This window comes from Eretmochelys imbricata, chromosome 15 (assembly GCF_965152235.1).
Source record: "Eretmochelys imbricata isolate rEreImb1 chromosome 15, rEreImb1.hap1, whole genome shotgun sequence".
Taxonomy (NCBI): Eukaryota; Metazoa; Chordata; order Testudines; family Cheloniidae; genus Eretmochelys; species Eretmochelys imbricata.
The window spans coordinates 1,143,550-1,162,446 of NC_135586.1; the positions used below are offsets into that span (position 1 = coordinate 1,143,550).

The window sequence follows — 18,897 nt, forward strand, 5'->3', positions numbered from 1 at the left end:
AAATAAAAAGAGAAGGAACACACATCATATTGATTGCTCCTACTTGGCTGAGACAGAACTGATACCTTTACCTGTCACAACTCGCGACATGCCTGCAGATCTCTCTGCAATGCATTCCAGGCCACCTCTCACAAAATGAAGGATGCACTCTAAATCCCACCTGAGAATTCTTTGCCTCAAGGCGTGACTCCATGGCTCAAACGTATAGAGAGCTCTTGCTTGAAGGAGGTACAAGAGGTATTACTATGTAGTAGAAAGTCCTCAACCCACCATACTTACCTACAAAAATGGTCCAGATTTTGAAATTGGTGTACTTTCCATCAAATCTCCCCAACATCCGTCACTCTTCCGAAGATCCTAGACTATGTACTGACTAAAAAATTTGGGACTATCTCTCAGTTCACTCAGGGTCCACCTGGTGGCTATAGCAGCTTTTCACCGCCAAGTAGAGGGATATTCAGTGTTACCACACCTGACCACTAAACGATTCCTCAGGGGGTATAATAAACATTTCCCCACAACCCCGACATCCTACCCCCTTGTGGGACCTGAACCTGGTATTGAAACACTTGATTAGACCTCCCTTCAAACCCATGGCCACCTGCTCGCTTACACATCTTTCAGTAAAGATGGCCTTTCAGATATCAATCACCTCAGCAAAGACAATAGGAGAAATATCAGAGGGATAGCCGTGTTAGTCTGGATCTGTAAAAGCGGCAAAGAGTCCTGTGGCACCTTATAGACTAACAGACGTATTGGAGCATAAGCTTTCATGGGTGAATACCCACTTCGTCAGATGCATGTAGTGGAAATAGGAGAAATGGCAGCTCTGATGGCACATCCCGCCTACACAGTATTTTTTCGGTATGTGTAGGCCACATCCAAAATTCATCCCTAAGGTAACCTCCCCATTCCACATGAACCAATTGATTGATCTTCCCACTTTCTACCCCAAGCCTCACCATGACAACAGGGAGGCTATATTACACACACTAGATGTCAGGAGAGCGCTAGCCTTCTACCTGAATAGGACGAAGGCTTTCAGGAAGTATCTCCTAAACTTTTCCTCTCTATTGCGGAAGGATCTAAGGGCTCAGCAGTATCAGCCCAGAGACTCTTCAAGTGGCTCTTGAACAATGTTATCAGATCTGCAACATGACTCCACCAGATAGTATTTGCACACACTCCATGAGGTTGATCTCCTCTGTCACCTTCTTCAAGAATGTCCCTATCTCAGAGATCTGAAGAGTGATGACATGGGCATCAGTCCACACCTAAGCAGAACATTATGCGATCACTGGGGACTCCGCCTCTGATACCATCTTCCACTCCACAGTATTTTCATCTGTCACTGACCCCCCTGCAAAGCCCCACCCCTCCAATGGGGATACAGCTCAGGAGTCACCTACAATGGAGCACCCATAGGGACACTACTCGAAGAAGAAGTTATTCACCTTGTGCAGTAATGATGGTTTTTCGAGACGTGTTGTCCCTTTAAGTGCGCCACAACCCACCCTCTTCCCCTCTACTTCGGAGTTCTTGTGTATGGTCCTGCGGTAGAGAAGGAACTGAGGGGGATTAGCCCGCATGCACTGACTAGCCTGGTGGCGGGGCATGAGGGGAGACAGCGTATATGCGGGCCTAACGGACATTGCTACCAAAGTTCTCTGATCAGCAGCGCAGGGATGCAAGCACACCTACAGTGGAGCACCTATAGGGGGACACATCTCAAAGAACCGTCGTTACTGCACAAGGTGAGTAACTTCTTCTCTTTATCTGATAAAGGGCATTGAACAGCCTGAAATATACTAGGTACCTGTTTGTTTGTTGTTTACTATTACCACAGAAATTATGTAGTAGAGGAAAGGGAAGTGATTTGGAGAAACAGGTGATTTTTCCATGACACCCTCTGTTCTGCTTGCTGCAGCATTGATGGCTGGATTGGCAGCCTGACTTATTGCTGAGGCTTACTTTGATTTATATTTAAAGAAATGAGTACTGGTATTCTTTTGATCATGAATGTTTTATCACTCTGGGCAGTTATGGTGCTGTATGGATCACAAAGGAGATTTTCTTATCACCATACAAAACTTCTCCATTGCCTACTGCTGGTTTATGTATCAGATGTTCTCTAGATACAATAAGATTTCCCTGGATAAAAATCAGAGACCTTGCCCTAATACTGTTGCAGACATGGGGTAGTTGAAGAAGTTGTTAAGGAAGTTGCTGGTTTCATAAAACTTTCAGCTACCAGCCGTTCAATTCTGTTACTAAAAAAGAATCTCAGTAGTGATTGCCTAATAACTAACTGACCAGTCAGGAAGTTCATTCTGTCTTGGAGAATTTCTCTTAGTGTTTCTGAATTTTCATACAAGATAAGGTACATTTATCTCATGTTCACACTGAGGTGTGAAGAACAACTTGTATCTTTTTAATTCCAAAGAAATGTTGAGAGAACATTGAGCATTGACAGCAACCCCTCTTCTTGGCAGCATGCACCTCAGATAGAGGCTTTTTTTTTTTTAAGTGACAAATTAAATTCTGCAGAAACTGATCGTGCCACCAGAGGCGTGATGGTGCTGTATGCCACAGAGTACTGGCTCTAGTCTTCCCCAGATTCTAGCCTGGTCATTTGGGAATGAAATCGCCTCATGTACAGAGCAGTCCAAGGGAAACATCATTCAGACTATTTAGAATATACAGGGGCAGATCCTCTGTTGGTGTGAACTGGCATACCTCCATTAAACTAGGTTCACCAGGGGAAGGAGACCAAAGCCCTGAGGTAAGTGGGGACGTGGAATACCAGGAGGAATTACGAGCAGGAGAGCGCCAGAGGGGAGGGCTCCTGCCTCATACTGAGAAAGAGGGACAATCAGCGAGTTATCTCAAGTGCCTATACACAAATGCAAGAAGCCTGGGAAACAAGCAGGGAGAACTGGAAGTCCTGGCACAGTCAAGGAATTATGACGGAATAACGGAGATTTGGTGGGATAACTCACATAACTGGAGTACCGTCATGGATGGATATAAACTGTTCAGGAAAGACAGGCAGGGCAGAAAAGGTGTGGGAGTTGTATTGTATGTGAGAGAGCAGTATGACTGCTCAGAGCTGCAGTGTGAAACTGCAGAAAAACCTGAGAGTCTCTGGATTAAGTTTAGAAGCGTGAGCAACAAGGGTGATGTCGTGGTGGGAGTCTGCTGTAGACCACCGGACCAGGGGGATGAGGTGGACAAGGCTTTCTTCCAGCAACTAACGGAAGTTATTAGATCGCAGGCTCTGGTTCTTATGGGAGACTTCAGTCATCCTGATATCTGCTGGGAGAGCAATACAGCGGTGCACAGACAATCCAGGAAGTTTTTGGAAATTGTAGGGGACAATTTCCTGGTGCAAGTGCTGGAGGAACCAACTAGGGGCAGAGCTCTTCTTGACCTGCTGCTCACAAACCAGGAAGAATGAATAGGGGAAGCAGAAGTGGATGGAACCTGGGAGTCAGTGACCATGAGATGGTCGAGTTCAGGATCTTGACACAAGGAAGAAAGGAGAGCATCAGAATACGGACCCTGAACTTCAGAAAAGCAGACTTTGACTCCCTCAGGGAACTGATGGACAGGATCCCCTGGGAGAGTAACATGGGGGGGAAAGGAGTCCAGGAGAGCTGGCTGTATTTTAAAGAATCCAAACCATCCCGATGTGTAGAAAGAATAGTAAATATGGCAGGAGACCAGTTTGGCTCAACAGTGAAATCCTTGCTGATCTTAAACACAAAAAAGAAGCTTACAGGAAGTGGAAGATTGGACAAATGACCAGGGAGGAGTATAAAAACATTGCTCAGGCGTGCAAGAGTGGAATCAGGAAGGCCAAATCACACTTGGAGTTGCAGCTAGCAAGAGACGTTAAGAGTAACAAGAAGGGTTTCTTCAGGTATGTTAGTAACAAGAAGAAAGTCAAGGAAAGTGTGGGCCCCTTACTGAATGAGGGAGGCAACCTAGTGACAGAGGATGTGGAAAAAGCTAATGTACTCAATGCTTTTTTTGCGTCTGTCTTCACGAACAAGGTCAGCTCCCAGACTACTGCAATGGGCAGCACAGCCTGGGGAGGAGGTGACGAGCCCTCTGTGGAGCAAGAAGTGGTTTGGGACTATTTAGAAAAGCTGGACGAGCACAAGTCCATGGGACCGGATGCACTGCATCCGAGAGGGTTAAAGGAGTTGGCGGATGTGATTGCAGAGCCATTGGCCATTATCTTTGAAAACTCATGGCAATTGCGGGAGGTCCGGGAAGACTGGAAAAAGGCTAATGTAGTGCCCATCTTTAAAAAAGGGAAGAAGGAGGATCCAGGGAACTACAGGCCAGTCAGCCTCACCTCAGTCCCTGGAAAAATCATGGCGCACGTCCTCAAGGAATCAATTCTGAAGGACTTAGAGGAGAGGAATGTGATCAGGAACAGTCAGCATGGATTTACCAAGAACAAGTCATGCCTGACTAATCTAATTGCCTTCTATGGCAAGATAACTGGTTCTGTGGATGAGGGGAAAGCAGTGGATGTGTTATTCCTTGACTTTAGCAAAGCTTTTGATACGGTCTCCCACAGTATTCTTGCCAGCAAGTTAAAGAAGTATGGGCTGGATGAATGGACTATAACGTGGATAGAAAGCTGGCTAGATTGTTGGGCTCAATGGGTAGTGATCAATGGCTCCATGTCTACTTGGCAGCCAGTATCAAGCGGAGTGCCCCAAGGGTCGGTCCTGGGGCCTGTTTTGTTCAGTATCTTCATTAATGGTCTGGAGGATGGCGTGGATTGCACCCTCAGCAAGTGTGCAGATGACATGAAACTGGGAGGAGTGGTAGATACGCTGGAGGGTAGGGATAGGCTAATGGCATTTGGGGCTGTATAAGTAGGGGCATTGATCGTAGAACCATAGAATATTAGGATTAGAAGAGACCTCAGGAGGTCATCTGGTACAACCCCTTGCTCAAAGCAGGACCAGTGCCCAACTAAATCATCCCAGCCAGGACTTTGTCAAGCCTGACCTTAAAAACCTCAAAGGAAGGAGATTCCACCACCTCCCTAGGTAACCCATTCCAGTGTTTCATCACTCTCCTCTTGAAAAAGTTTTTCCTAACATCCAACCCAAACCTCTCCCACTGCAACTTGAGACCATTACTCCTTGTTCTGTCACCTGGTACCACTGAGAACAGTCTAGATCCATCCTCTGTGGAACCCCCTTTCAGGTAGTTGAAAGCAGCTATCAAATCCCCCCTCACTCTTCTCTTCCACAGACTAAACAATCCCAGTTCCCTCAGCCTCTCCTCATAAGTCATGTGCTCCAGCCCCCTAATAATTTTTGTTGCCCTCTGCTGGACGCTTTCCAATTTTTCCACATTCTTCTTGTAGTGTGGGGACCAAAACTGGACACAGTACTGCAAATGAGGTCTCACCAATGTCGAATAGAGGGGAAGGATCACATCCCTCGATCTGCTGGCAGTGCTCCTACTTATGCAGCCCAAAATGCCATTAGCCTTCTTGGCAACAAGGGCACACTGTTGACTTATATACAGCTTCTTGTCCACTGTAATCCCCAGGTACTTTTCTGCAGAACTGCCGCTTAGCCAGTCGGTCCCCAGCCTGTAGTGGTGCATGGGATTCTTCTGTCCTAAGTGCAGGACTTTGCACTTGTCCTTGTTGAACCTCATCATATTTCTTTTGCCCCAATCCTCCAGTTTGTATAAGTCACTCTGTACCCTATCCCTACTCTCCAGCGTATCTATCTCTCCCCCAGCTTAGTGTCATCCGCAAACTTGCGGAGGGTGTAATCCATCCCATCATCCAGATCATTAAGCTCAAATCTTATTAGCCATAGGATAATAAATGCTTGGACTGTAGGAAGAGCTTCAGTCAGCGCTCAGGCCTTATTAGCCATGAGAGAACCCACACAGGAGAGAGACCCTATAAATGCTTGGACTGTGGGAAAAGCTTGCATTGGAGCTCAAATCTTACTGCTCATATGAGACTGCACACTGGAGAGAGACCCTATAAGTGTTCGGACAGTGGGAAAAGCTTCAGTCGGAGGGCACATCTTATTAGACATGGGAGACTCCACACTGGTGAGAAACCCTATAAATCTGCGGTTCTCAAACTTTAAGAACCCGATGACCCCCCTTTGATTTAAAAATTTTCAAGGACCCCCGCAAGCCCACCGCTCAGCCACAGGCTCCCCGTCCCGACTCCTCCCTCTCCCACCCAGTGCCTCCTGCACACTGCTGAACAGCTGTTTTGTGACATGCAGGAATCACTGGGAGGGAGGGGGAGGAGTTGATCAGCGGGGACAGCAGCCCCGGACATGACTCGTTGACCCACTGGAGTACCCTTGCGCACCCCGGACCCCAGTTTGAGAAACCCTGCTATAAATGCCTGTACTTCAGGAAGAGCTTCATTTATTGCTCAAGTCTTAATTAACCATGAGAGAAACCATACAGGAGAGACCCTATAAATGCTTGGACTGAGGTAAAAGCTTCATTCAGCTCTCAGGCCTTATTAACCATGGGAGAATCCATATGGGGAAGAGACCCTAAAAATGCCTGCAGTGTGAGAAGTTTCAATGCACCATAAGCCCTTATTATATGTCAGAGAACCCATACAGGAGAAGAACCCTATAAATACTTGGATTGTGGGAAAAGCTTTAATCATTTCACATCTGAGAACCCACACAGGAGATAAAACCTGTAAGTGCCTGCACTGTGGGAAAAGCTTCAGTGAGAGCTCAAATGTGGAAACAAGAATAAATGGATATAAACTGGCCATCAGGAAGTTTAGACTTGAAATTAGACGAAGGTTTCTAACCATCAGAGGAGTGAAGTTCTTGAACAGCCTTCCAAGGGAAGCAGTGGGGGCAAAAGACATATCTGGCTTCAAGATTAAACTTGGTAAGTTTATGGAGGAGATGGTATGATGGGATAACATGATTTTGGCAATTAATTGATCTTTAACTATTCATGATAAATAGGCCCAATGGCCTGTGATAGGATGTTAGATGGGATGGGATCTGAGTTACTACAGAGAATTCTTTCCTGGGTATCTGGCTGGTGAATCTTGCCCACATGCTCAGGGTTCAGCTGATCGCCATATTTGGGGTCGGGAAGGAATTTTCCTCCAGGGCAGATTGGAAGAGGCTCTGGAGGTTTTTCACCTTCCTCTGCAGCATGGGGCACGGGTCATTTGCTGGAGGATTCTCTGCACCTTGAAGTCTTTAAACCATGATTTGAGGACTTCAGTAGCTCAGACATAGGTGAGAGGTTTATTGCCGGAGTGGGTGGGTGAGATTCGGTGGCCTGCATTGTGCAGGAGGTCAGACTAGATGATCATAATGGTCCCTTCTGACCTTTAATATCTACAAATCTATAATGAAGGTGTTGAACAAAACTGTCCCTAGAACAAACCCCTGGAGCACTCCGCTTGATACCTGCTGCTAACTAGATATAGAGCTGTTGATCACTACCCGTTGAGCCCAACGATCTAGCCAGCTTTCTATCCACCTTATAGTCCATTCATCCAATCCGTACTACTTTAACTTCTTGGCAATAATACTGTGGAAGACCGTATCAAAAGCTTTGCTAAAGTCAAGGTATATCACATCCACCGCTTTCCCCATATCCTCAGAGCCAGTTTTCTCATCATAGAAGACAATCAGGTTAGTCAAGCATGACTTGCCCTTGGTGAATCCATGTTGACTGTTCCTGATCACCTTCCTCTCCTCTAAGTGCTTCAAAATGGATTCCTTGAGGATTTGCTCCATGATTTTTCCAGGGACAGAAGTGAACCTGACCGGTCTGTAGTTCGCCAGATTCTCCTTCTTCCTATTTTTAAAGATTTTTTACATTTGCCTTTTTCCAATCGTCCAGGACCTCACCTGATTGCCATGAGTTTTCAAAGATAATGGCCAATAGCTCTGCAATCACATCAGCCAACTCCCTCAGCACCCTCGGATGCATTGTAAATAGTCCATAACTTGTTCTTTCACTCACGTCCTCCCCATACTGTGCTGCCCAGTGCAGAAGTTTGTGAGCTGACCTTGTCTGTGAAGACTGCAGCAAAAAAAGCATTCCAAATCATCTGTCACTAGGCTGCCTCCTTCATTCAGTAAGAGTCCCATACTTTCCCTGACCACCTTCTTGTTGCTAACATACCTCTAGAAATCCTTCTTGTTACCCTTCACATCTTTTGGTAGCTGCAGTTCTAGTTGTACTTCCTGATTACACCCCTGCATGCTCGAGCAATATTTTTATACTCTTCCCTAGTCATCTGTCCAAGTTTCCACTTCTTGTAAGCTTCCTTTTTGTGTTTAAGCTCACCGAAGATTTCTCTGATAAGCCAAGCTGGTCGCCTGTCATATTTGCTATGCTTTCTACACATTGGGATGGTTTGTTCCTGCACCCTCAACAAGGCTTCTTTAAAATACAGCCAGCTCTCCTGGACTCCTTTCCCCCTCATATTAGCCTCCGAGGGGATCCTGCCCATCAGTTCCCCGAGGGAGTCCAAGTCTGCTTTTCTGAAGACAAGGGTCCCTATTCTTCTGCTCTCCTTTCTTCCTTTTGTCAGCATCCTGAACTTGACCATCTCATGGTCATTTCTGCCCAGGTTGCCACCCACTTCTACTTCCCCTACTACTTTTTCCCTGTTTGTGAGCAGCAGATCAAGAGGAGCACGGCTCCTTGTTGATTCTTCCAGCACCTTCACCAGGAAGTTGTCCTCAACAGTCTCCAAAAACTTCCTGGATTGTCTGTGCACCGCTGTCTTGCTCTCCCGGCAGATGTCGGGGTGATTGAAGTCCCCCATGAGAACCAGGGTCTGTGATCTGGAAACTTCGGTTAGTTGTCTGAAGAAAGCCTCATCTACCTCATCCTCCTAGTCTGGTACTCTATAGCAGACGCACACCACAACATCACCCTTGTTGTTCTTGCCTCTAAACTTAACCCAAAGACTCTCAATAGGCTTTTCTCCAGATTCATACTGGAACTCTGATGTCACTGGTAGGCTTCAAAATTACTTGAAAAATTGTAAATACAGTAACTCCTCACTTAACTTCATCCAGTTAATGTTGTTTCATGGTTAGGTTGCTGATCTATTAGAGAACATGCTCGTCTAAAGTTGTGCAATGCTCCCTTATAACGTTGTTTAGCAGCCACCTGCTTTGTCCACTGCTTGCAGAAAGAGCAGCCTGTTGGAGCTAGCTGGTGGGGGTTTCAAACCAGGGTGAGTCGGCAGCCCCGCTATCAGCTCCCCTGAGTTCCCTTGCAGCAGCTGCCCAGCAGGCTAACAATTGCCGGGCAGCTCAGCTGTCCCTCCCCCCACTGCCCTGTGCTGCTCCTGCCCTCTGCCATGGAGCTGCTCCCAGGAACCTTCTGCTTGCTGTGCAGGGTGGCGACAGAGGGGTACTAATGTCAGGGTGTCCCCCTGCACCCGTTCCTGCACCCTACCTCCACAGAGCAGAGAATTTTGGGGCTTTTTTATCCCAGAAAACTAGGATTCCTGATTATAATGGAAACGTGTTTTCTCCCTGCATGTGGGTGGTACCTGTTGTAAATCTGGCTACATTCCAGTGGCCTCTCCTTTGCTTCTAGTAATTGCTGTTTTTTCCTTTCTATATATGAATTTTATTTGAATTAATTACAGAAAGAGCTATCAAAATATATATTTAAAGTGCAGTGTGCCTCCACTCCTCCCAGAGTATATTATAATCTTAGGGTATGGCAAATGTGAAGCCTAAACAGGTTGTTCGAGTTTCTTTAAACATTTAGCATGAAGCAGCCAGTGCCAGCTACTGGTTTGGTCTAGCAGGGACACTACAGTGTTTATTACCTGTAACAATCAGTTGCCACAAATTTAATAGCCCCGGGAACACATTTTAAACAAGTTCATTTCATCTGCCTGAACATGTCTCAGGGTATGTCTACACTGTAGTTAGACATCCATGGCTGGCGCAGGACAGCTGACTCGGGCTCACAGGGCTTGGGCTAAGGGGCTGTTTGATTGCAGTGTAGACACTCAGGCTGCAGCCTGAGCTATGGGACCTTCCCACATCACAGTGTCCTAGAGTCTGAGCACCAGCCTGAGGCCTAGTGTCTGCACTGCAGTTAAACAACCTGGCATCAAAGCCCCGTGAGCCTGGCGCAGCCCAGCTGCAGGGTTTGAATTGCAGCGTGGACATACCCTAAGAGAGGTGAGATCTAGGTCAGGGGTTCTCACAACAGCTTTTTGGTGGCCTCAGAGTGCAGCCACTGGTGGCCGCACTGACTGTTTTTTTCTAAAATACTTACCAGTAATTAATTTTAGAAAAAACAATTAAATATGCACAGATTCACATCCCAATCATTGTAATGTATATTTGTAGGGTTTTTTGGCAAACTCAGTAACAAAAATAATGGTGCCTCCCCCTTCAGCCCCCCCGTCCAGGGCTTAGTGGATCCTGGGACTTGCTGTGAAAAGTGATATTTGTACATTTGTTAATATCACAGCACACTGAGTCGCTACCTGGGAGGCTATGAAAAGTGATAAGTGATATTAACAAACATGCAAGTATCACATTTTACAGACTTTAGTAAGTCTGCTGTGAAAAGTGATACTTGCATGTTTGTTAATATCACTTTTCTCAGTAAGCCCCAGGACCCATTAAGCCCTGCATTGGGGGGCTAAAGAGGGAGGCAGCAGGGGCTAGAGGCAAGGGTGGGATGGATGTGGGGCCCGAGGGCAATGGGGGGGGAATGGATGCAGGGCCAGGAAGGCAGCGGGGCGTTGGGGGTGGGGTGGGGGTAGAGGGATGGATACATGGCTGTGGGAGGCAGCAAGGGCCAGGGGTGATGGGGGTGGGTGAGGAGCCCCACTGTTGTGTGGGCAGAACCAGGAGCTGGGGATGGGAACTGTGTGGCTGGAGCCAGGGATCGGAGTGCAGACAAAGCTGTGGGTCAGGCCCAGGGCTAGCCCCTGCCGCCACACGGCCAGAGCCCAGAGCTGTATGCCGGAGCCCAGGCGTGCGTGGCTGGAGCCAGGAGTCAGCGCTCGCCTCTGCGTGGCCAGGGCCAGGGGTCAGCACCACGTGGCCAGAGCCTGGGAACAGAGCTGTGGGTTGGCGCCGGCTGCTGTGCAGTGGGGGCAGGGGATCAGCACCAGGGGCTAGGCAGGAGTGGCTGGAGACCGTGGCCAGCGCTCACCACCCCACGGCCGGAACCGGGGGCCAGAGGTCGACTGAAGCTCTGCGGCCAGGGGTCAGTACCTGCTGCCCTGCAGCCAGAGTCAGAGGTTGGCGCCCAAAGCCCCATGTTTGGAGCCTGCTCCTGTGCAGCTGGCCTGGGGGTCGGTGCCTGTGGACAGCGCCTGCCATTGCACAGACGGAGCTCGGGGCTGGGAGCCAGCACCTGATGCCATGCAACTGGAACCCGGGGCCAGAGGCTGAAGCCCTGCAGCTGGAGTCCAGGGCCGAGTGGCCAGAGCTGGGCAGGAGGGTGGTGCGGGGTCAATACCTGCTGCCCCAGTGTCTGAGCCTGGGGCCGCATGGCCAAGTTCCTGAATTCCCACTACTGGAGCCTGCCACCCAACCCCCATGCCCCCAAGGTGGGTCATGAACTCACCTTGCTCCTGCACCGTTGTGCCCCACCTTTCTCCAGAGGAAGTGCAGGACGGCACATCCAGGAGCAACAAAGCCCTGGTCTACACTATGAGTTTAGGTCGAATTTAGCAACGTTAGATCGATTTAACCCTGCACCCGTCTACACAAGGAAGCCATTTTTGGCGACTTAATGGGCTCTTAAAATCTATTTCTGTACTCCTCCCCGACAAGGGGATTAGCACTGAAATCAACATAACCTGGTCGAATTTGGGTTAGTGTGGATGCAATTCGACAATATTGGCCTCCGGAAGCTATCCCAGAGTGCTCCATTGTGACCGCTCTGGACAGCACTCTCAACTCGGATGCAGTGGCCAGGTAGACAGGAAAAGCCCGGCAAACTTTTGAATTTCATTTCCTGTTTGGCCAGTGTGGCAAGCTGATCAGCACAGGTGACCATGCAGATCTCATCAGCAGAGGTGACCATGAGTCCCAGAATCGCAAAAGAGCTCCAGCATGGACCGAATCAGAGGTACCAGATCTGATCGCTGTATGGGGAGATGAATTTGTGCTATCAGAACTCCATTCCAAAAGACAAAATGCCAAAATATTTGCAAAAATCTCCAAGGGCATGAAGGACAGAGGCTATCACAGGGACCCGCAGCAGTGCCGCATGAAACTTAAGGAGCTCAGGCAAGCCTACCAAAAAACCCAAGAGGCAAATGCCTGCTCAGGGTCAGAACCCCAGACATGCTGCTTCTATGATGAGCTGCATGCAATTCTAGGGAGTGCCCCTACAACTACCTCACACCTGTACGTGGACTCCTGCAAGGGAGTCTCACACAACAGGGATGAGGATTTGGGGGACGAGGAAGATGACGAGGAGGGGGAGGTTGAAGATAACGCACACCAGGCAAGCGGAGAAACCATTCTCCCCGACAGCCAGGAACTGTTGATCACCCTGGAGCCAATTCCCTCCCAACCTGGGCTCCCAGGCCTTGAAGGCGGAGAAGGCAACTCTGGTGAGTGTACCTTTGTAAATATAATACACTGTTTAAAAGCAAGAGTGTTCAATGATTAATTTGCCCTGAAGACTTGTGGTGCTTTCGTGGCCAGTACAGCTACTGGAAAAGTCTGTTAACGTGTCTGGGGATGGAGCGGAAATCCTCCAGGGACATCTCAATGAAGCTCTCCTGGAGGTTCTCCCAAAGCCTTTGCAAAAGGTTTCTGGGGAGGGCAGCCTTATTGCGTTCTCCATGTTAGGACACTTTACCATGCCAGGCCAGTAGCACGTAGTCTGGAATCATTGCATAAGAAAGCATGGCAGCGTGTGGTCCCGGTGTTTGCTGGCATTCAAGCAACATCCGTTCTTTATCTCTCTGTGTTATCCTCAGGAGAGTGATATCATTCATGGTCGCTTGGTTGAAACAGGGGAATTTTATTAAGGGGTCATTCAGAGGTGGCCGTTCCTGCTGGGCTGTTTGCCTGTGGCTAAAAAGAAATCATACCCCCTATTAGCCACGTGGTGGGGGGAGGGGTGAAGTGATCATCCCAGAGGATTGGGGGGTGGGGTTAGTTGGGTTTGTGCTACACATTAACCCAAAAACATCAGCCCTTCCTTTTAAATGGCCAATGTGTCTTTTTCAATTTTACTCTCCCTTTTTTTCCTCCCGCAGCTGCAAATGTTTCAACGCTGCCACTAGCATCTCCATCCCAGAGACTAGCGCAGGTAAGAAGGCGAAAAAAATGCACTCGTGATGAAATGTTCTCTGAGGTCATGCAGTCCTCCTGCACTGAAAAAGCCCAGCAGAATGTGTGGAGGCAGATAATGTCAGAGTCCAGGAAAGCACAAAATGAACGCAAGGACAGGTGGCGAGAGCATGATGAGAGGAGGCAGGATGCAAGGCTGAGGCTACTGGAGGATCAAACTGATATGCTCCGGCGTATGGTTTAGGTGCAGGAAAGTCACAGACCGCCACTGCAGGCCCTGTGTAACCAACCACGCTTCTCCTGAAGTTCCATAGCCTCCTCACCCAGACGCTCAAGAACATGGGGTGGGGCTCCGGACTCCCAGCCACTCCACCCCAGAGGACTGCCCAAGCAACAGAAGGCTGGCATTCAGTAATTTGAAGTGCAGTGTGGCCTTGTCCTTTCCTCCTCCCCCACCCCTCCCAGGCTACCTTGGCAGTTATCCCCCTATTTTTGTGATGAATTAATAAAGAATGCATGAATTTGAAACAACAATGACTTTATTGCCTCTGCAAGCGGTTATCAAAGGGGGAAGGGGAGGGCAGTTGGCTTACAGGAAAGTAGAGTGAACCAGGGGGGCGGGTTTTCATCAAGGAGAAACAAACAGAACTGTCATACCGTAGCCTGGTCAGCCATGAAACTGGTTTTCAAAGCTTCTCTGATGCACAGTGTGCCCTGCTGTGCTCTTCTAACTGCCCTGGTGTCTGGCTGCGCGTAATCAGCGGCCAGGCGATTTTCCTCAACTTCCCAGCCTGCCGTAAACATCTTCCCCTTACTCTCACAGATATTGTGGAGCACACAGCAAGCAGTAATAACAATGGGAATATTGGTTTCGCTGAGGTCTAACCGAGTCAGTAAACTGCACCAGCGCGCTTTTAATCATCCAAATGCACATTCTTCCACTTTTCTGCACTTGCTCAGCCTATAGTTGAACAGCTCCTGACTACTGTCCAGGCTGCCTGTGTATGGCTTCGTGAGCCATGGCATTAAGGGGTAGGCTGGGTCCCCAACGATAACTATAGGCATTTCAACATCCCCAGTGGTTATTTTCTGATCTGGAAAGTAAGTCCCTTGCTGCATCTGCTTCATGCAGACCAGAATTCCTGAAGATGCTAGCGTCATGTACCTTTACCGGCCATCCCACGCTGATGTTGGTGAAACATCCCTTGTGATCCACCAGTGCTTGCAGCACCATTGACAAGCACCCCTTTAGGTTTATGTACTGGCTGCCAAGGTGGTCCGGTCCCAAGATAGGGATATGCGTTCCGTCTATTGCCCCACCACAGTTTGGGAATCCCATTGCAGCAAAGCCATCCACTATGACCTGCACATTTCCCAGAGTCACTGCCCTTGATAGCAGCAGCTCAGTGATTGTGTTGGCTACTTGGATCACAGCAGCCCCCACAGTACATTTGCCTACTCCAAATTGATTCCCGACTGACCGATAGCTGTCTGGCGTTGCAAGCTTCCAGAGGGCTATCGCCACTTGCTTGTGAATTGTTAGGGCTGCTCTCATCTTGGTATTCTTGCGCTTCAGGGTAGGGGAAAGCAAGTCACAAAGTTCCATGGAAGTGCCCTTATGCATGCGAAAGTTTCTCAGCGACTGGGAATCATCCCAGACCCGCAACACTATGCGATCCCACCAGTCTGTGCTTGTTTCCCGGGCCCAGAATCGGCTTTCCATGGCATGAGCTTGCCCCATTGCCATCACGATGGCCAAATTGCTGGGGCCCATGCTTTGAGAGAAGTCTGTGTCCATGTCCTTATCACTCTCATCACCACGTGTCCATCACCTCCTCGTCGGCTTTTGCATGTTCTGGTTCTGTATATACTGCATGATAATGCATGAGGTGTTTACAATGCTCATAACTGCCGCGATGATCTGAGCGGGCTCCATGCTTGCCGTGGTATGGCGTTTGCAGGAGAGCAGAGTTGCAGGGGGAAGCGGTGGTTAGATGACCAGTTTTGCAGACCTACTGCACCGTCTGCTGCCAGGACAAAACAGCTGAGTGGGCTGCACGCTTTCTGTGGTATGGTGAGACGAGCAGCTGAGCAGAGTTGCAGCGGAAGCGGCCCTGCGAGACCACCAGAAGAGCAGAGTGCCAGCAGAAGCAGTAGATGACGATGGTCATATAGAAGACCTGCGAGGTGGATTCATAGCATCAGGAGAGCAGAGTGGGAGTGGAAGCGGTGGATCACGATGACGGTTAGCAGTCCTACTGCACCGTCTGCTGAAAGCAGTATGGCGCTCGCACGGAGAAAAGGCTGGAAATGATTGTCTGCTATTGCTTTCACGGAGGGAGGGGCAACTGACGACATGTACCCAAAACCACCCGCAACAGTGTTTTTGAGGCATTGGGAGCTTAACCCAGAATTCCAGTGGGCTGCGGGAACTGTGGGATAGCTACCCACAGTGCAACGCTCCAAAAGTCGACGCTAGCCTTGGTACTCTGGACGCACTCCACCGACTTAATGCGCTTAGTGCATTAGTGTGGGGACACACACAATCGACTGTATCAATCTAAAAAATAGACTTCCGTAAATTCGACCTAATTTCGTAGTTTAGACATACCCAAAGAGGGAGGGAAAGGAGCCAATGCTTTGCTTCCCCACCCCCATCACTGCCCAGGAGGCTATCGTGGTCTAGAGGCAATGGTTACAGACCTGGAAGTTCAGGTAGGGCTTCTTTAGGGTATTATAGATCTGCAGGTTTACTTTAGGTTTGGCCTAATGAGTCAAGACATTTACAGGCCTACTGTTTCATTCAGTTTGCTGGTTAGAGGGGATTAAAAACCTCTTGGTTCAAGTGAAGCTTGTTTTTGGCAAGAAAACTGGTAAAATACTTTCCTTTAATGTGTCCTAAGAAGCTGAAAGTAGAGTTGATGCATGTATGCTTTTCAAATGTGGATTCTGGCTCTGATAGTGCTCCTTGGCATGTGTGGCCTCGCTTTAGGGCAGGGTTTCTGAAACTGGGGGTTGGGACCCCTCAGGGGGTCATGAGGTTATTACATGGGGGGTCATGAGCTGTGAGCCTCCACCCCAAATGCCGCTTTGCCTCCAGCACTTATAATGGTATTATAAATTAAAAACACTTTTTTATATATTTAAGGGGGGGTCCCACTCAGAGGCTTGCTAAGTGAAAGGGGATACCAGTACAAAATTTTGAGAACTACTGCTTTAGGGGAACCTGATTTAAGGAATGTGTATCTGCAATTTGCCTGAAATGAAATAGAAATAAACTCTTTGTAGATAAGTAGTAGTGCAGGACAGTGGGGTGGGAGGAGGTATTGTTTCATATTTTCTGTGTATATATAAAGTCTGCTGCAGTTTCCACGGTATGCATCCGATGAAGTGAGCTGTAGCTCACGAAAGCTCATGCTCAAATAAATTGGTTAGTCTCTAAGGTGCCACAAGTACTCCTTTTCTTTTTGCGAATACAGACTAACACGGCTGTTACTCTGAAACCAGTGAATACAGTACTAAACTAGTAGTCAGAAGACATGTGTCCTGTTCTTGAATTCTACTTCTGCTTCTAATTCTACATCTGCAAAATGGTAGTAACGATACTTAAACCTCCTTTGTTAACATTCATAGAGATCCTTTGAATGCAAGGTATTATTAGTGAAATTCAAGGAGAGTTTTGTAGAGAATGTCTAGCCAGATGTAAACCTTTTTGATGTATGGGAGTGAGAGTATGTATTCCATTGGCTTGATTTAATGGGTGTTGGTACTGCTTTGAGCAGGGGATTGGACTAGATGACCTCCTGAGGTCTCTTCCAACCCTAATATTTTATGATTCTATGATTGGCAGCAGTAGGATGCACCAGCACTTAGAAAGTAACAAAAAGGCAAATGTCATTATATTTAAAAAAACAAAACACTTTTGACTGTTTTGTTTATACAGACAATGGAAGCGGTTCTCTGGAAGCTTGTTTTCAAAACAACATGTTTGTGGTGGTCAGATGCCTTCCCTTTATATCAAAATCTTCACTTTATTTGTAATAAAATTGAGTATTAGTTGAGACTTTAAAGTAAACTGTTGTTCATATATACAAAGATTATATAGACTTGGAGAAATTTTATTGTAAATAAACAAAACTAATTTTACTATGCGTTTGTCATTGCCCAGTAAGCACCAGATAAACAGCCACTTACAATCACTCCTTTCTTCCGTGATCTCACTATCACATGACATCCTATATTGATAGTGTCACCTCTCTCCCTGACTTTCTAGTCCTCTGCACCATTATGCATACACACATCCAGTTCCAGGACCCTACAAACCCTCACTCACGCAAGCAGTCCTTACTGATGCACATCCATCCACTTAGGTCAATGGAACTGCTTGAGTGAGGAAGGACTAATCACATGAGTACAGGTGTACGGACTCAGGCACTTAATTTTCCATCATGACGCTTTTTTTCCTTTTGGCTGATGTATCCTCATGAAGCACATGAGATGTTTAGTTGCAACACAACACTGCATACAGGGAAATCTTGTCTGTGCAGCACCATCACCAGCCTGGTACCAGAAGCCCCCAGATTCGGGAAATGTCTGTTACTTTTTGAACCACTCTTGTCATGTTGTGATCAGTGTTGAGAGGCTACAAAAGGAACCCCATCCATCTGCTTTCTGTCAGAGAAATGGTAGGATCTATCATAAAGGAATCTGGGAGAGGGAGGGCAGGGAAGAATATAAGATGGAAAATTCCCCTTGTGCTTTTATAGTCTCCAATCTAGTTTTTCTTATGATTACTTAGAAGCATTTCTCTTCACTGACAGGAACATGGAGGGTATGTCTACACTGCAATTAAAAACCTGCAGCTGGCTTGCGCCAGCTGACTCAGGTTTATGGGACTTGGACTGCAGGGCTGTTTAATTGCAGTTTAGAAGTTTGGGCTTGGGATGGTCTCAGTGCTCGGGCTGAAGCCTGAGCCCAAACATCTACGCTGCAGTTAAATAGTCCTGTAGCCAGAACCCTGTAAGCCCGAATCAGCTGTCACAGGCCAGCTGCAGGTGTCTAACTGCAGTGTAGCCATATCCCTGGGCACCAAGATTGACTTATGTTGACTGTTATATTTAATCTTTTCATATTACAGCAATTGAGTCAAATATCCTACAAGTGTGGAACACGTTCCTATGGAGCATCCTTCAATTATATATGAATCTGTAGGGTATATGTGCCTCTAGAATACTGATATGATTTAAAACCCTGCAGCAAGCTAGTTAATTCCTAATGTTCTTTGTGGTTTAGTTTCTACTGATACTTTTATTTAAGGCGCTAATGTGATGGCTATAGTTAGCTGTTCTTACTCTTTCCTGTGTAGGCACCAGTGTAATGGGGCAGTAATTTCCCGTTGTGGACAGCCCGAGGTCAGCTGGTGGGGTTGGAGAAATGCAGATGACGAACACCTTGTCCAGTCAGTGGCCAAAGCATGTGCCTCAGACTCTAGGTCCAAAAGCAGCAAATTAATGAATGGAAACTGTTCCAGAGACTTCTCCAATGGAGGGGACCTCTCCGATGTGGAATTTGGTGAGCTCACAAGCCCCTC

General features: G+C 47.7%; 2 protein-coding genes across 17 annotated transcripts in view; both read left to right on the forward strand.

The window, feature by feature from the left end:
* Positions 1 to 18,897, forward strand: part of MTMR3 (myotubularin related protein 3) — a 233,500-nt gene that overhangs the window by 182,628 nt on the left and 31,975 nt on the right. For all 16 annotated transcript variants that reach the window (XR_013348063.1, XM_077835116.1, XM_077835112.1 and 13 more), the window contains one exon: positions 18,673 to 18,878. Coding sequence is in view for 15 of the 16 variants with exons in the window: in XM_077835116.1 (XP_077691242.1) it covers positions 18,673 to 18,878 (206 nt within the window). In the remaining variant the exon portion in view is untranslated. The remainder of the gene's footprint in view (positions 1 to 18,672; positions 18,879 to 18,897) is intronic.
* On the forward strand, positions 11,438 to 13,789 carry LOC144275668 (uncharacterized). The gene is made up of 2 exons (XM_077835128.1): positions 11,438 to 12,619; positions 13,274 to 13,789. Exons 1-2 carry the CDS (start codon positions 12,229 to 12,231, stop codon positions 13,549 to 13,551), a joined length of 669 nt encoding a protein of 222 aa, XP_077691254.1. The 5' UTR covers positions 11,438 to 12,228; the 3' UTR covers positions 13,552 to 13,789.